We start from the raw sequence: 18,195 nt of genomic DNA, 5'->3' as shown, positions 1-18,195 counted from the left end.
TATAGAACAATTTCGAAAATGAAAAAAGTCCAGAGGCCCACAATGTAAAATACCAAAAATGTTTGTCAACCACGTCGTGAACAACGTGCGCCTAATATATTTGTGATCGTTTAGATTTGGTTATTGTTTGATACGCAATCGTTTAGATATGACTACAACGCGATCGTTTAGATATGACTACAATTTATCTTTTCAATTTCATCGTTTAATTTAGTTACACGATCATTTAGATTTGGGGACCCAAATCTAAATAATTTTTTTTTTTAAAATTTGGTACACAATTTTTTTAATTCTTTTGGTACACGATCGTTAGATTTATTTACACAATCGTTTACTTTTTTTACACGATCGTTTACTTTTTTACACGATCGTTTACATTTGGCTACTCCAATCCAAATGAATTTTTTTCAAGGTTCTTTATACACGATCTTTTATTTTTTTTACACGGTTGTTTACTTTTTTTAAATGATAGTTTATATTTGGCAACTCCAATCTAAATGATTTTTTTTCAAGATTCTTTATACACAATTTTTAAGATTTTGCTATTTTTTTTATACATAGTCGTTCAGATTTGGTTACCCAAATGTAAACGACGTAAAAAAAAGGAAAAGAAGAAAGATGATGGAAAGAAATCGCAACAGAAAAAAGAAGAGGAAAAGTAGAAAGACGATGGAAAGAAATCGAAGCGAAAAAAAAAGAGGAGGAAAAGAATAAAAACGATGGAAAGATTAAACGACGTAAATAAAGAATTAAAAAATAAGAAAGATGATGGAATGAAATCGCAAGAAAAAAAAAAGAGGAACGAAGAAGACGGCCGGGGAAGACGAAATAGCAAGAGGAAGAGGAATCGCAAGGAGGAGAGAAAGATGAAAGAACAAACTTGAAATATTTAAAAAATAACTAACTTTATGGACTTTTGTTACACGAGCAGTAAATAGTTTAGTGTTTTTGTTATATTTACAAAAGTTTTCCAAAAAATTATATAATATAAATTCTAACTAATTCTGATGATATTGAAAATAATAAATTTAAATTTAAGATAACATAGAAACATACTTGTTGCGGAATTTGAAATTTAAAATTCATAAAACATTTAAATAAACATATTCACAATTTAAATTTGTATATATTAATGAAGAGAGTAAAAAAGACTAATTAAGAAATACTATACATATAAATATGAAAAATTAATAAAAGAAGAAAAAAATAAAACAAGTTAAGAAATGTAAACAAAAAGCATCAAAGTTGGAAATTGAACCCAAGATCTTTAGTATCCCAAATAGTGAGCCAATGAGATTTTAAAACATAGAAAATAAAGAATCAAATAAAATAAAAACATAATTGGAAAAAAACTACCTTCCTTCAATTCTGGAAGCGAGAAACAAAAATGATTATTAAACACGTTTGTTTTTTAAGAGATGAGGAAGCAGAAATAGAAAACAGAAAATATGGATCTTATCAAACATGTCCTTACATTTTAATTGAACTCGACTTAACCTAATCGATTCGATCCTGCTATTTGAAATTTTAAATGATTGCCAAATCATACCACCACATATTCCCTCACTTTTTAAGGCACACTAATTCTAAGGACCAATTTAAACTTTAAAAGGGCCGAAGTACAACAACTAGTAGAATTTAAACAAACAAAAAAAAGTGTTAACTCATCTAAAAATATAAATGTTTAACAAATTAAATATTTTAAATTTTAAATTCTTTAAAAAAGAGAGTTTTTTAAAAATAACAAAATAACAAATTATGTATACAATGAAAATGTACTGCATTTGTTTGTAAATATTTCGTCAACTTTACCATTTTTAACGATTTTTTTTAAAAAGTACACCCACATGTATTATCAAAAGATGATACTTATGAATGTTGGTAGAGAAGAAGAAAAAATAAATGTATTGAAATGAAGAAATTGAAAGTTGGGAGAGGGAAAAGATTTTAAAAGAAAAATATATGAAAAAAAAGAAAAGCAATGGCGCACTCATCCATCCATCCATCCATCCATCCGGACTTAGATCCAAAGACAAAAAAAGGTCACGAAAGTCTCTTCATAGTCTTCCACTTTCTTTCTCTTTTCCTCTGTTTTTCCTCTGTTTTCTCTCTCTATTACACAGCTTTACCCTAAAATCCTTACAAACCCCACACCTGCCGGAGCTTCCCTTCTTCTTAAAATGACCTTTCTGCCCTTACCCTCTGCCCCAATTTCCACCTTCCTCCTCCTCCTCCTCCTCCTCCTTTGACTCCCTTTCTTCTCTCTCTCTCTCTCTCTCTCTCTCTCTCTCTCTCTCTTTCTTCATGGACCCCACTGATTCCGACCTCCCCGATCCATCTAATGCCTCCTCCGGTGCTAAGTACAAGCTCTTGTCTCCGGCCAAGCTTCCGATCTCCAGGTCCCCTTGCATTACCATCCCTCCTGGCCTCAGTCCCACTTCATTTCTCGACTCTCCTGTTCTTCTTACCAACTTGAAGGTTCTTCACTTTTCTTTTCTGTCTCTCTCTGTTTTTTCTTTCTTGGATTTTGTTGTTGGGTTTTTAATTGTGGAGGTGGGAGTGTTAGTTGAAGTTCCTTTTGAATTTGGGAATGAGGGTTTCGATCGGATTTAGTTTAAATGAGTCTTTGAGCTGCTTTTTGACTTCCATTTCTTTGATGGGTTGCTGAAGTAAACTTCAGAAATGCTTGAAATTATGTTCCTTTATTAACTGAAAATTTGAAGGTTTTTCTTCTTCTTTTGCCGTTTACCGTTTTTTTTTTAAATTTAAATTATTTATTTATTTATTTATTTTGTTTCTCAGCTTCTGTTGATCAGTTTTGATTCTGTGTTGTTGTTTGAGGTGACTGACGGTTAAGGAATTCCAGATTTATGAATGATAATATATCATTTTTCTGTTGCTCTTGTTCTAACCCAGATTTTTCTTCTGATCGAACAGAGGGTAATTAGGGGGTTCTTTGACGTCATATTGCTCTTATTTCAGCATTGGGTTCATGGCATATGCTTAATTAAGGGGAATTTTCAAGGACTTGACTGATGTGATTTGACACAATTGTTGTTTAGTTGTCCTAACCAAAATTCCTTCTTGCTATTTTTGTTGGTGCGCTTGTAACTGTTGGACTTGTGAGCTAATGTTTTTAATATCATTTCATAACCATTAGATATTTTATTTGGGTGCTTGAGTTGCTGCTGGGACCTGTTGATTCTGATTCCTGCTCTTAGAGCAGTCCACTGCATTTGGGTGGCTCCTTTATGCCCGTGTGGGTTATTCCATAGAATTGCTTTAGGGAATAATGCTATTGTAAGTTTGAGGGAATACTTGTGTTTTCTTTCTAATTCTCAACCCTTCTAATTTCATTTGCGTCAGTGTGGGTTTTTCACATAATGAATCTACCTTTTCAGTGGTGCTTCAGCTTTTTCTTCATCTTTGTTTCCCTTGTCATGATGCATGTACACCCACTCAAAAACTTTTCCTATTTGTCTATATATATAGGAATGAGAAGTAAATGAATCTGCTAATAGATTGTGAGTTGCTTTTGTTCATTATGCTACAATGGTATATATTAGAGAAAGACATGGTGAAGAATACAGATGGGCATGGACATAGACAACTTGACCGATAATTATCTTTGATCATGTGGAGCTTATGGATCTATTTTATGCCGTTATCTCTATGCAGTCCACGTTGCTTTGTATTTGCTCTATTGAGATCTAAGAATGTCTTGCCTTCGCCCTAATGTTTTATTTGTTTAATGTTATATGATTAAGAAAAGTTAGATATCATACTTTCTGTAGTTTCCTTTTTGTTGTTAGATGGTTCAATTATATCGAAAGATTTCCTTGCGTACTAGATTTCATAGTAGGTAACCTTTATGGAATTGTCACTGCTTCTGCATGTTTATTAGCTTTTGAGTATCCAATGTAACTTTCTTTTATTTATAAATGAAATTATTAATGTAATTTATGCTTTCTGGTTAACTTGCTTGGGTAAATTTTTCAGTCTGAATATAACTTTGTGCAGGTAGAGCCTTCTCCGACTACTGGGTCCTTTACCAAGCTTCCAATGGCACACGACTCTTCTAGCTCAGCGATTTATCCAATGACCAGCATGGCTTTCTCAAATACTAATGCCTCAGATGAAGGAAGATCCAACTACTTTGAGTTCAAACCATATGTTGGACCAAATATGGTACTTCCATACAAACTTTTCAATCTTTTAATTATTAGGCTAAATGTAGGTTAAAATACCATTTTGGTTCCCAAACACGGGTACTTGTTCTAATTTAGCTCATGAATTTTCAAATGTCCTAATTTAGTCTATGTAGTTTGAATAACCTTAAATTTAGTCTTTAATGCTAGTTCATGGTTAACTTTTCCAAAAGCACATTAATATATATTGGTCTTCTCTATAAATTTTGGAACTATAATTAGTTAGGGTGTTTTTGGGAGTAAAAGTTAAGGTAGTGATTTTAGAAAAAGAGATTTCGGTCAATTGATTTTGTAAAATTGATTTTTAAACCATCCAATTTATGTGTGGTTTCAAACTTTTTTAAATGCTTTTCAAATATCTAAAAGTGATTTTGAATTATTATGTTTGGTTGTAAAGTGATTTTAAAATTAGCAAATTACTAAAATGGGTATTTTATATTTAAAAATTTATTTTTAATAATTTTGGACTTGAAATTTCTTCTTAAATTTGTGGCAATATGGGTGTTTCAAGATTTCAATAATATGAGAAAAATGTTGTCAATCACCAAAGAAAAATCACTTGGTTAGTGATGCTTCAAATATCAATTTTTAGTAATTTTTTATTTTTCAAAAATCAAAATTATTTTCTTGCTGAACATAATTATTTTAGAGGAAAGTGACAATGACAAAACTGATTTTAGCCATGTCAAAATCACTCCCAAATGCACCTTTAATCTCATAACCATTGTGTGTTTTCTTGAATTACAGTTTTCTATTATTATTATTTCTTCAAATTTGATGAAAGTTAGCTTCAAAGTAACTTAAACTAATCTTATGACTCGTAGAAAATCTGGATAGTTGAAAGTAAAAGGACTAAAATGAATGACTCCCAAAATACAAGGACCAAAATGGTATTTTAACCCTAAATATATCATATGGTTCCTAGGTATTTCTCAATGGTTGTTAATCTCTTGAAATTCTCAATTTCATGTATTAAAAATACTCAAACTAGGTCCTTCAAAAATTGTCAAATTTTGTTAACAGAAGGTTGATGTACCATTAAGTTATTGTCGTATTAACACGTTTAGACGTGAACATGCCAATCAAATACTACTTGACCCAATGAAACTCAACTCGCCCTTTCCCAAAATCCATCTTTTCTAAGTGGTATAGCTAAGTTGCATGACCATATGTTTGTATGTTAACATTACTATGATTTAATCAAATGACAAATTTACTTTCTGTTAACTAATTTTAAAATATATTTTATGGAAGGACTTGATTGAGAAGTGTTAATCTTAATACATTAAGGGTAAAATAAGATTTTTAAAAATTAATGACCAAATTGAGAGCTTAAAACTTGGGGACCATTTGATATATTTGGCCAAATTGTTATTAGGCAAACCAAGGGTGATTGAACCATCTTGAGTTGACCTAGTGGTAGAAAAGGAGGCATAGTCTCGATAACTGACTAAGAGGTCATGGGTTCAATCGGTGATGACCAACCTACCTAGGAATTAATTTTCTATGAGTTTTCTCGACACTCAAATGTTGGAGGGTGAGTTTAAAACAAACAAACAAATGTAAAGCATATGTTCTCCGTGCAAACTTTTACTTCATAACATATTGCAGTAAATATTAGCTCTTTGATTTGTGAGGTCCCCGTTCTTGTTTTTTTCATAATATTATCTTTAAGAAAATGTTTTGCATGATTCATTTCATTGCATAAGCACAAACTTAAAGCATCAGGATTGGTTCTCAATATTACTTTCACACAATAGTTTTCTGACCGTATGGACCAAATGTTCTATTTTAAGGGGTTTTTTTTGTCTCGACGCTAATCCAAACTTCCCGAAAAATAATGAAAGAATATAAGGACATATAGACAAAAAGTCATATTAAGAAAATTCTTTGGTAGCTTTGTCCAGCTGGGAAGCTTTTATTTCTCCTTCTTAACTCTTAAGTTCTTTGAATTGTGTATTACCTTTATTTTGATTGCTGGTTTGGCTTTCTTTGCTTGCTTATGTTGTTTTGCTTTTTCATTTCCTCAAAAAGTTTCATATCTTGTTTTAAAGAAAAGTATAACTATTTTGTAACCTTTAAATAGAATTTTTTTCCCTCCTATTTCTGTTTCTTTTTTCTTTTCTCCTTTTAATCCTTTTTGGACTACTACATCCAATCTTCAATCTGATGTTTCTCTTGGACTTCACTACTGTTATCATTTTTGTCATGTACTTCTGTTGTTTCATTTTATTTATAGTTTGAAAATCTATCAACTTAGATTCAGATTTTTACCACCGATTAGAACAGTTCAATGTTCGCATGGCACCACATAAAAGTCTACATAACCTCTATAACATAAGATAAAGTTTAAGCGTTATCATGTCAGCTTCCACATGTCATGTAAGTTCTTAGTTTCAAGACTGTACTTGTTAGAAACGAGAATTGTAGTTTAGGAATATAGTGAATATGTTCCAATTTAGGTACTTTTTTCCTAATGATTTTCATTTACTTTAAGGTTCCTGCAGATTTGAGTCATAGGAAAGGTGAACAATCTTCTGAAGTTCAAGGTCAACCCCAACCTTTTACTGCTCCACCCATGACTAAATTCGAGATCAGTGTCATGTCAAATGATTTGAGTCGATCAACCCAGATGGACACACATACAGTTACTTCAGGGGCTAGTGTTCCTGAAGCCGATGGAGACGATATCAACCATAGTTTGAACACAAATAGCAGGGTTCAGGCTCCACAATCTGATCCAAAAGGCAGTGGCATTCCAGTAGTTTCAGATAGGTTATCTGATGATGGATATAACTGGCGGAAGTATGGACAGAAGCATGTTAAAGGGAGTGAATTTCCGCGTAGCTATTATAAATGTACCCATCCTAACTGTGAAGTGAAAAAGCTCTTTGAACGCTCCCATGATGGGCAAATAACTGATATTATCTATAAAGGTACCCATGATCATCCTAAGCCTCAGCCAAGCCGGCGATATTCTGCCAGTGCTTCTATGAATGTTCAAGAAGATGGGACTGATAAGCCTTCATCTTTATCTGGCCAAGATGGTAGAGAAATAAACTTAGTATTTTTAGTTTCCATCTTTTTGGTATTTCCCAAATTAAGCACAGTTGTTTTATCTATTATATTCCATCTCAGACAGGTCTTGCAGCATGTATGCTCAGTCTATGCATACCATTGAACCAAATGGAACTACAGATCCATCCCTGCCTGCAAATGATAGCATCACCGAAGGTGCAGGAACAACTCTGTCATGCAAGAATCACGATGAGGTTGATGACGATGACATATACTTGAAACGGAGGTATACTCGTTTACATGTTAAAATGTTCGAGCATTCTGAAAAAGAAAAAGCACCACAGTGTTTTGTAGTTGTTAGAATTAGTACTTTTGGAAAGAATAAAATATACTTTTGGAAAAAATAAAATATAAGATTTTATTTCCTAAATATTTCCTAAATCTTTTCCTTTCTTATTCCTATTGTACTCTATTTATACTCCCTTTGTACCTATTGTTTTTGTTCATAAGAAAAATAATAAAAACTAAAGTATCGTGGTTTTTCTCCCGGTTCTCGGGTTTCCACGTAAGTCTCGGGTTGTTGTTAATTGCTTTCAATATGGTATCAGAGCAAAGCAATAACGAAACCCTAGAAAATAACCTAGGAGAAACCCAGATCGAAACTGAACCCGTCACCGCCGCCGCCGCCGCCGCCGCCGGAATCGCCGCCGCCGTGGACGCCGCCGTCGCCGCCGCCATGGAGAAACTGCTCCAGAACCTACAGAAACCGCCGATCTACCCAACGGGAGTGGTTCCGCAGCCGTACGCGCCGCCGCCGTCTCACGTCACCGTCCATCCCGTTCCCTTCTACGCGCCGTCGGATGTCCAGCCGTCAAACCCTTCCGGCCATCCGCATCCTCATGCGCCGTCTACGAGCTCCGGACAGCATCCCTCAACCGTAAATTTGTCAAATCAGTACAGTAAGCAGCAGCTGTACGTTGACCCTTTACAGCAACCGCTGTTTTCTGGTAACGGAATTGATCAACCCCAAAACAGATCGGACATTGAAGCGGGCGAATCTTCAACACATTCCAAACCAACCGAGTTGCCGATGTATTCCAAGAACCCGGTAACTTCGTTCCCTAATTCACAGTCAAATTATATAACTGGCTCTTTGGGTTCGTCTACAGGGAATTTTTCAGGCGAAAAATTAAATGGTCAAAATTATTTTTCTTGGTCCCAATCAATAAAGATGTTCCTCGAAGGTCGATACCAGTTCGGATTCTTAACTGGAGAGACTGTACGTCCTCCACCAGGAGACGCCTTGGAACGACTCTGGAAAGGAGAGGACTCACTTATTCGGTCCATGCTGATTAATAGTATGGAACCACAGATCGGCAAGCCTTTACTATATGCAGCCACAGCAAAAGATTTGTGGGATACAACTCAGACCCTTTACTCGAAACGACAGAATGTCTCTCGGTTATATACACTACGAAAACAGGTCCATAATTGCAAACAAGGGACCCTGGACGTAACTACCTATTTTAACAAGCTCTCTCTCCTCTGGCAAGAGATGGATTTGTGCAGAGAGACAGTTTGGGACACACCAAATGACAGTACACAATATGCTAAACTTGAAGAGGCTGACCGTGTTTATGACTTCCTTGCAGGACTTAATCCCAAATTTGATAATGTTTGTGGTCGTATACTCGGACAAAGACCTCTTCCCTCGCTAATGGAAGTTTGTTTTGAAGTCCGCCTGGAAGAGGATCGCACTAATGCCATGGGTGTATTGACTACCCCTACCATTGACTCCGCAGCCTTTAGCGCTCGGTCCTCAAATCATGACAGTGACAAGAATAATGGGAAGTCAATTCCTGTGTGTGAGCACTGCAAGAAACAATGGCACACCAAGGATCAGTGTTGGAAACTCCACGGTCGTCCCCCAGGAGGTAAGAAACGGTCCTCCAACGAGAAACAGAACTCAGGACGTGCCTACATTAGTGAGACTACACCTGCTAGCACTTCTCAATCAACTGATCCTACTGTGAGCCAGACCAAGACTCCGACTCTGGGTGCCATTGCTCAGTCAGGTATGCCTCAGTCCCTTGGGCTTATTAGCGTTGATGGGAAGAATCCCTGGATCTTAGACTCGGGGGCTACAGATCACTTGACAGGTTCTTCAGAACACTTTATCTCATATGCCCCGTGTGCCGGTAATGAAAAAATCCGAATAGCCGATGGCTCTCTAGCTCCGATCGCTGGCAAAGGACAAATAGTTCCCTTTGACGGTTTTGCTCTCCAGAATGTTTTGCATGTCCCTAAACTGTCTTACAATTTGTTATCTATAAGCAAGATCACTCGTGAGTTGCATTGTAAAGCTATCTTCTTACCTGAATCGGTTTATTTTCAGGACATGAGCTCGGGGAGGACGATTGGCACTGCCCGGCATAGCAGGGGACTTTACATCCTTGATGATGATACCTCATGTAGTAGTTTGTCTAGGGTTAGTTTACTGTCATCCTACTTTAGCACTTCTGAACAAGACTGTATGTTGTGGCATTTTCGACTGGGCCACCCAAACTTTACATATATGCAACATTTATTTCCCCACCTTTTTTCTAAAGTTGATGTCTCTTCTCTATCTTGTGATGTGTGTATCCGGGCAAAACAACATCGAGTCTCTTTTCCCTCACAACCATATAAACCTACACAACCGTTTAACCTCATCCATAGTGACGTTTGGGGTCCTTCCAAGGTCACCACCTCCTCGGGAAAGCGGTGGTTTGTAACTTTCATTGATGACCATACCCGTCTCACCTGGGTCTACCTTATCTCAGATAAATCCGAGGTTCCATCCATTTTCCAAAACTTCTATCATACTATCAAAACACAATTTCATACAAAAATTGCAATTCTTCGAAGTGATAATGGTCGGGAATTCCAAAACCATAACCTTAGTGAATTTCTAGCCTCCAAGGGGATTGTTCACCAAACCTCATGTGCCTACACTCCTCAACAAAATGGAGTGGCCGAACGAAAAAACCGACACCTTGTGGAAGTAGCCCGCTCACTTATGCTTTCCACTTCCCTTCCATCATACCTGTGGGGAGATGCTATTCTTACAGCTGCTCACTTAATCAATAGAATGCCTTCTCGTATCCTCCACCTTCAGACTCCCTTAGATTGTCTTAAGGAGTCTTACCCCTCTACTCGTCTTGTTTCTGAGGTTCCTCTTCGTGTGTTTGGGTGCACCGCCTATGTCCATAATTTCGGCCCTAATCAGACCAAATTTACCCCTCGGGCTCAGGCCTGTGTGTTTGTTGGGTATCCCCTTCACCAACACGGTTATAAATGTTTTCACCCGCCGTCTAGGAAATATTTTGTCACTATGGACGTTACTTTCTGTGAAAACCGACCCTACTTTCCTGTTAGCCATCTTCAGGGGGAGAATGTGAGTGAAGAGTCTAACAACACCTTTGAATTTGTTGAACCTACTCTTATTACCGTGTCTGACATTGATCCTCATCCCATAATCTTACCCACAAACCAAGTTCCCTGGAAAACATATTACAGGAGGAATCTCAGAAAGGAAGTTGGGTCCCCTACTAGTCAACCGCCGGCTCCAGTCCAAAATTTCGAACCTCCTCGAGACCAAGGTATGGAAAACCCTACAAAACCTTGTACTAATAATACAATGAGTGAGAATGACAAGTCTGATGTTGCTGTTCTTGAAAATATGGAAGAAAAGAACCATGATGATGAGACTGAGGTTAGAATAGAAACCAGTAACGATGAAGCTGAACAGGGTCATACAAGAAAACTTGATGAGTATGATCCCTCTCTTGACATTCCAATTGCATTGAGAAAAGGTACCAGATCATGCACTAAACATCCCATTTGCAACTATGTTTCCTATGATAATCTCTCTCCACAGTTTAGAGCGTTTACAGCAAACCTTGACTCTACCATAATACCGAAAAATATCTACACTGCTCTAGAGTGTCCTGAATGGAAGAATGCTGTTATGGAAGAGATGAAGGCTCTCGAAAAGAATAGAACTTGGGAGATCTGTGCTCTACCCAAGGGACATAAAACTGTAGGATGCAAATGGGTATTCTCTCTCAAATACAAAGCAGATGGTACGCTTGATAGACACAAGGCAAGGTTAGTTGCAAAGGGGTTCACTCAAACCTATGGTATTGACTATTCGGAAACTTTTTCTCCAGTTGCTAAATTGAATACTGTTAGAGTCCTGCTATCTGTTGCTGTGAACAAAGATTGGCCTCTATACCAGCTGGATGTTAAGAATGCTTTTTTGAATGGAGACCTTGTGGAGGAAGTCTACATGAGCCCCCCACCAGGATTTGAAGCCCAATTTGGTCAGGAGGTGTGTAAACTCCAAAAATCTCTATATGGTCTGAAACAGTCTCCGAGAGCATGGTTTGACAGATTCACTACCTTTGTCAAGTCCCAAGGGTACAGTCAAGGGCACTCTGACCATACTTTATTTACAAAGGCTTCCAAAACAGGAAAGATAGCTATTCTAATTGTTTATGTGGATGACATTGTTTTGACTGGAGATGATCAAACAGAAATCAGTCAACTAAAGCAAAGAATGGGTGATGAATTTGAAATCAAAGACTTGGGAAATCTGAAATATTTCCTTGGAATGGAGGTGGCTAGATCAAAAGAAGGTATTTCCGTGTCTCAGAGAAAATACACCCTTGATTTGCTAACCGAGACAGGTATGTTGGGATGTCGTCCTGCTGATACTCCTATTGAATTCAACTGTAAACTAGGAAACTCTGATGATCAAGTTCCAGTTGATAAAGAACAATATCAGCGCCTTGTAGGTAAATTAATTTACTTATCCCATACTCGTCCGGATATTTCCTTTGCTGTGAGTGTTGTCAGCCAGTTTATGCAGGCTCCCTATGAGAAACATATGGAAGCTGTTAACAGAATCCTGAGATACTTGAAAAATACACCTGGTAAAGGGTTGATGTTTAGAAAAACAAATAGAAAGACCATTGAGGCATATACTGACTCAGATTGGGCAGGATCTGTTATTGATAGAAAGTCTACATCCGGTTATTGTACCTTTGTTTGGGGCAATCTTGTAACTTGGAGGAGTAAGAAGCAAAGTGTTGTGGCCAGGAGCAGTGCTGAGGCTGAATACAGAGCTATGAGTCTGGGAATATGTGAGGAAATTTGGCTCCAGAAAGTCTTGTCAGATCTTCATCAGGAATGTGAGACACCATTGAAGCTTTTTTGTGATAATAAAGCCGCTATTAGTATTGCTAACAACCCAGTGCAACATGATAGAACTAAACATGTTGAGATTGATCGGCATTTCATCAAAGAAAGACTTGACAGTGGAAGCATATGCATTCCGTACATTCCTTCAAGCCAACAGATTGCTGATGTTCTTACCAAGGGGCTTCTCCGACCACACTTCGACCTTTGCGTTAGCAAGTTGGGACTCATTGATATTTACCTCCCAACTTGAGGGGGAGTGTTAGAATTAGTACTTTTGGAAAGAATAAAATATACTTTTGGAAAAAATAAAATATAAGATTTTATTTCCTAAATATTTCCTAAATCTTTTCCTTTCTTATTCCTATTGTACTCTATTTATACTCCCTTTGTACCTATTGTTTTTGTTCATAAGAAAAATAATAAAAACTAAAGTATCGTGGTTTTTCTCCCGGTTCTCGGGTTTCCACGTAAGTCTCGGGTTGTTGTTAATTGCTTTCAATAGTAGTACTGTTTATGAGTTCTGTTTGATTAATTTCATCAGGAAAATGGAACTCGGTGGTTTTGATGTCTGCCCAATGGTTAAACCAATCAGGGAACCACGTGTTGTGGTTCAGACTCTAAGTGAGGTTGATATACTGGATGATGGGTATCGCTGGCGGAAATATGGTCAGAAGGTAGTGAGAGGAAATCCCAACCCGAGGTACGTTTCTTTTCTAATGATGATTGGTTGCATTGCTAAATATTTATCACTATTGTTAATGGTAATATACCTTCAAGCCGTATCATCATCCATATTGATTGCTCAATGACATTATTTGGAAAAAATGATACATTAGTACTTAGCTCAATTATTTTGCTTTTGTATCTAAATTTTAGCTACAATTATATTGTATAAATCAGTTTCCCCTTTATTTTTTCCCAAAAAGGCGTGCATGATTGGGATCAGTACCATCCTTATCTGTTGTCTCTTTGCAACTTGAAGTTCTATGCTCCGAGTCTCTTTTATCAATATTCACCTATTAATGAGAAGATGTGCCCGCCTTTCATGTTTATGGGAAGCTCTATTACTGCTTTGTTAATAACTCATTCATAGTTGTATGCCCTATTCATAATTCCAATAATGCAGGAGTTATTACAAATGCACGAATGTTGGATGCCCTGTTCGAAAGCATGTTGAAAGAGCATCCCATGACCCAAAAGCTGTTATTACTACATATGAAGGGAAACATAATCACGATGTTCCCACTGCAAAAACTAGTAGCCATGATGTCACTGGCCCATCAACAATTCCATCATCAAGGTATAGACTCGAGGAGAGTGACACCATAAGCCTTGATCTCGGCGTTGGCATTGGCACAGGTGGTGAGAATAGACCAAATGAATACAGGCAGGCATTGCATTCACAACTTGTTGAAAACCGAGCTCCAAATGGCAATTTCAACTTCGAAGTAGTTCAAGAGAACTCGGCGCCCACCTATTTCGGTGTGCTGAATAGAGGTGTCATCAATTAGCATGGATCAAGATAGAGTTCGAATGAAACCCTCAATAGGGAGATTGATCCTCTAAATCATTCGTCTCATCCACGGGCAAATTATTCTTCTCACCCGTATCCGACTAGCATTGGAAGAATACTAACAGGGCCTTAAGTTTCAATGCAGTGAAGCCATGTGACAAGTTGCCACCATTTTTCATCAACCCTATATTGCTTTCTTTTTCATTTGGATGGCTTAGGACGAGAGTGAATATGTGGAATATTAGAGTTCTTTAATGTTTGCCCTTTGTTGTTTATGAGCTTATGCTGAGGTTAACTGCCTTAGTTCTAACTTCTAAGTCAATACATGTACAAATATAGTATGAACCACCTCGTATTATTTGTTACACAGAAGATGTGTCTTTACAATGTAATTCAAATACTGGAAATATAAGTACTAGTTAGCGTAGAACTCTTCCTATTTAGCACTCATAATATGCATATAGTAACTACAACAAGTTCCCAGAGAAATCAATAAAAGAAATCCTAATTAGAAACATATTTTCATAAGTTTGAAGTGGAAAAATGCATTTTACAACTATATGGGTGTCAAGTCCAAGCACTAGAAACTATGTGGGTGTCAAATCCAAGCACTAGAGGTAACCAAATTTTGGTTCAACCACCCAAGATACAGAACTCCATCCCTTTCTTCAAGTGTATACTTGTCACAGTAGTTCTTTAGCAGTGCCTCAATAGTAGCATTGACAAAAGGACTTAAAGGGTGTGGCTTAAACCCAGCCATGAATAACCGTGATCTCCACTTCCTGAAAAGTTCATGTCGTTCGATTCTTTCAGTTCCCTCACATGCTACTAAATTTACGATGTCTCGAGCTAAACAGTGTTGCTCCACGTTGATTCGCTCCTTGTGATCTCTTGGGAGTGTCACATCTATGGATTCAAAAACAGCAGTATAATACTTTAATGTCTGGAGGAAACGAGATAAAAAGGGTGCTGTATTGTTGTTTGACTCGAGCTCGACAACCGTCACGACTTTTGGAGACAAGCTCTTGACCAGCTGCAGAATTCGATCCCGGTGATTCTGACTGCCAACACTTTCATCTGGCATATGGTGCAGCACCAAGGAAAAACTCACAGCAATCGCTTCACCAGGTTGAACTTTAAGATCTTCACGTTGAATCTCAGAAGCAGAGCCTGCAATTCCATGGAACTCAAAGGGTATCTTTAATGACTCTGCTAAAATCAACAACCTTTTTCTGACAATCTCAAGTCCCCCTCCTCGAGCGAAAGCTGAAGTGGAATCATCTATGCCTGTAATAGTAACCTTTGGGGGTCCTCCAGGCCGATTGGCGAGAGCTTGCATCAACGTGATCCATTGATTCCCCTGAGCTATCTGAAAATCAATTATGTGAACTCTATTTTCACCTTTTATAGCTTCAGCAATTGCCCCATTTGCTGAAAGGTACCCAAACTTGAAATAAGGGCAAATTTCATATAGAACATGCATGTATGAGAGCAGTTCAGCACCTATAGGCTCTTTACATTTTAGGGCTTTGTAGATAGAACTACCTGAAGATGCTGTCCTTGCAACAAGTGCCTCTAACAAGTAAGCCCCTAATCGTTGGATCGGCTCACCAGAAACTGAGACCATTCCTCGTAACTCTGATACCAACCATTCTCCAGTCAACATATCATTCTCATCTATTGCTCGTGCACAAGCACAAAGCATCTCTTTCAAATCCCTTCTAGAGATTATGTCAGCCACATCCTTCCAACCTGCATCTTGCACGGGTAATAGAGGATGAATTGGTTCAGTGATAGAATAGACGTCAAGCCCATCTGCATCAGGTCCAAGCATTGCAGTTTCCAATTCCCTGATCTTGTGCCTTAAGTCATCAGCAGCATCATCCGTTAAACAAGATCTACTGATAGGTGAGCCACAGTTATTGTCAGGAGAATGATACAGGTCTATAGGGTATGAATGGCACTCTTGATGTGAGGAAGGGCTACCATTTGATGTGAAGCTAGCAGTAGAGGACGAATTTTGATGAGGGTAACTATTAGTTCCTGAGGACGACTCAAGGTTGCAATACTGTTTGAAAGCCTCAGAGGGTAAGTGATTTTGATCGAATGCATCGTCTGAATACAGACCATCTACATGGTTGATAGGAGGCCAGTAACAGGACCCGGGTTCTTGCTGTGGTTGTTCATAGAACCCATAAGATTGATTTGGAACTTTCTTTCGTGAAGGTTCCTTCATTGGAAAATTATATTTCTAGCACAAGATTGACCCCGGAGCAACTGCAGGACACTTATTGCAGACTCTCCCCTTCCGTCAGCAAAATAACCCGTGTTAGTTTCAAGATTCCGAGAAAATGCAAACTAGGATGCCTGATGTAACCTAACAAACAAAATCAGAGGTAAAATATTATAGAAGAAGAAATTACAAGATTGGCTTTCTGTGCTAACACGTAAGACATTGAAGCATTAAAGAGTCTTAAGATAGATACTGTGATCAGAAAGATTCAAGAACAGGATTGTTTGAGCTTAATTCGCCTATGAAAGTTCAAGTTATATATACCCAAATCAAACTTCGATTGCGAATGAATATAAACAAAAACCAACATTTCAAACAGCTTAAACCTAAATTACGTCACAAATATGATAATTATTCATAGAATTCCATGGTTCTCTCTTTTCCATCTCTTTGAGAATTACCATGAAAGAATCATACAATTCCCGAGGTATAAGCTCTATCCTAGAGAAAACTACCAACATATATTTTGTTCTAAGAAACAAAACAAAAAATAATCAAACATTACAATGAAAAACCCTCTTTTTAGGTTCCAATGCCAAATCTCAGCACACGTGAAAGTTTTTCCTCATTAATTTCACCCGAAGATTCGAACATGAAAAAACTCTACATAACCAACAGAGCAAGAAATACCCTTTCCCTTTTTCTCTCTCATACACAGAATCCTGAACAGACAAACTACAATTGAAGTAGAAATACCTTTGCCCTCTGTCACATACACAAAATCTTAAACATACAAACTCTAATTGAAGTAGAGAAACATGGAAAAGGGGGAAAATCTTGCCCTCACCATCTAAGAACATGAAAAGGCATAAAAACAGTAAAGAAAAAGCTTGTGGAGTTCAAAGAAAGGGCAAGATCCGCATATTCCCAAGCAAAATCAACAAAAAAGAAAAAGGGAGGAAGGGTTGAAACAGCTCAAAATTAAACAATCAAGAGACAAAAACCGCAATCTGAGATTAAAAACCAAAAAGAAATCAAGCCCAGACTAAGATTCAAGCTAAGAAACAAGAGAAACAGTTGAGAATTAGCATCAAGGATAGAGTAAATAAAATCATACACAGATGCAAAGAACACCAACCTTAAAGGAAGCAACTTGAAAAGAAAAAAAAAAAGTAAAAAGTAGATATTTAAGAAGAAAAAAGAATACCCAGAAGGCATAATTGAAGAGAAAGGTAAATGAGTTCATAAATTGAGGTAGAGCTTCACACTTACTATTATCAACGATCAACGACGGCGATGGATGATTGAAACCATTTATTGGAAAAGGGTATAGTTTTGGGCCATTTGCCTAAAAATTATTAGGACAAAAGATTTATGTTTTAAGGAAAAGTATTCAACAGGTGCCCCTTCACCTATTAACCCTTATTCTTCGACATTATTACATTCTTGTCACATTGTTACATTATACATACCCACATCCATTCATTCTAAAAGTAAAGCCAATGTTTTTTTCTTCTTCTTTTGATAGAACATTGCATTTTTTTATTTAGCTAAATAATATTCTTTCTAAAGACAGACATAACAGAAGAAACAAACAATAACCAAACCAACTTCCTTCCTTGTCTCTCGACGTGATTTCAAAGATAGATTAAATAACATCAGCCCATTCATTCATTACTCATTTTAGGAATGTAATAAAAACACCTTTTGAAAAATGCCAAAACAATAAATAACAATAATTTATATCTGAAAATTGTTATTTCTACTGCATTTTTTGAAAAATACAATGACTACAATAAAAATGCTTTAATCTAAACGATTTGTACCAATATCTCAATGTCCAATGACTTTATCTCAAAACCTTTTATATTTGTTTGCTTTTTTCAAGATTTTTTATATTTGTTTGTAGCGAAATTTTGAACGATCGTGTATCAATATCAACACGACTTTTATTCAAAATCGTTTACCAATATATTTGA

General features: G+C 36.9%; 2 protein-coding genes across 9 annotated transcripts; one reads left to right on the top strand and one right to left on the bottom strand.

Moving 5' to 3' along the window:
- Positions 1-1,920: 1,920 nt before the first annotated feature.
- On the top strand, positions 1,921-14,413 carry LOC103491052 (probable WRKY transcription factor 20). Of its 2 annotated transcripts, none has more exons than XM_051086221.1 (6): positions 1,921-2,478; positions 4,021-4,188; positions 6,706-7,255; positions 7,347-7,512; positions 13,012-13,170; positions 13,597-14,413. In XM_051086221.1, exons 1-6 carry the CDS (start codon positions 2,305-2,307, stop codon positions 13,979-13,981), a joined length of 1,602 nt encoding a protein of 533 aa, XP_050942178.1. In that variant the 5' UTR covers positions 1,921-2,304; the 3' UTR covers positions 13,982-14,413. The 2 variants fall into 2 exon arrangements, with proteins under 2 accessions (XP_050942178.1, XP_050942179.1); XM_051086222.1 differs by lacking the exon at positions 1,921-2,478 and adding an exon at positions 3,278-3,300.
- Positions 14,403-17,639, bottom strand: LOC103491053 (scarecrow-like transcription factor PAT1). 7 transcript variants are annotated; one of them, XM_008450855.3, is made up of 2 exons: positions 17,489-17,639; positions 14,403-16,360 (listed from the first exon to the last, which is right to left on the bottom strand). In XM_008450855.3, the coding sequence occupies exon 2, from the start codon at positions 16,217-16,219 to the stop codon at positions 14,582-14,584; it is 1,638 nt and encodes a 545-aa protein (XP_008449077.1). In that variant the 5' UTR covers positions 16,220-16,360; positions 17,489-17,639; the 3' UTR covers positions 14,403-14,581. The 7 variants fall into 7 exon arrangements, with proteins under 7 accessions (XP_008449077.1, XP_008449075.1, XP_050942174.1 ...); XM_008450853.2 differs by having other exon boundaries at positions 17,424-17,565; XM_051086217.1 differs by having other exon boundaries at positions 14,403-16,288; positions 17,489-17,547.
- Between the last annotated feature and the right edge of the window lie 556 nt (positions 17,640-18,195).

Source organism: Cucumis melo, chromosome 6 (assembly GCF_025177605.1).
Source record: "Cucumis melo cultivar AY chromosome 6, USDA_Cmelo_AY_1.0, whole genome shotgun sequence".
Classification (NCBI taxonomy): domain Eukaryota; kingdom Viridiplantae; phylum Streptophyta; class Magnoliopsida; order Cucurbitales; family Cucurbitaceae; genus Cucumis; species Cucumis melo.
The sequence above is the reverse complement of the archived record's forward strand: the minus strand, read 5'-3'. Positions and strand labels throughout refer to the sequence as shown.

Bases quoted from the DNA above. Each gene is read 5' to 3' on its own strand.
- LOC103491053 (XM_008450855.3), bottom strand. From the start codon at position 16,219: ATGAAGGAACCTTCACGAAAGAAAGTTCCAAATCAATCTTATGGGTTC.
- LOC103491052 (XM_051086221.1), top strand. From the start codon at position 2,305: ATGGACCCCACTGATTCCGACCTCCCCGATCCATCTAATGCCTCCTCC. The intron at 4,189-6,705 runs GTACTTCCATAC...ATTTACTTTAAG, and splicing joins CATATGTTGGACCAAATATG to GTTCCTGCAGATTTGAGTCA. The intron at 13,171-13,596 runs GTACGTTTCTTT...CCAATAATGCAG, and splicing joins AGAGGAAATCCCAACCCGAG to GAGTTATTACAAATGCACGA.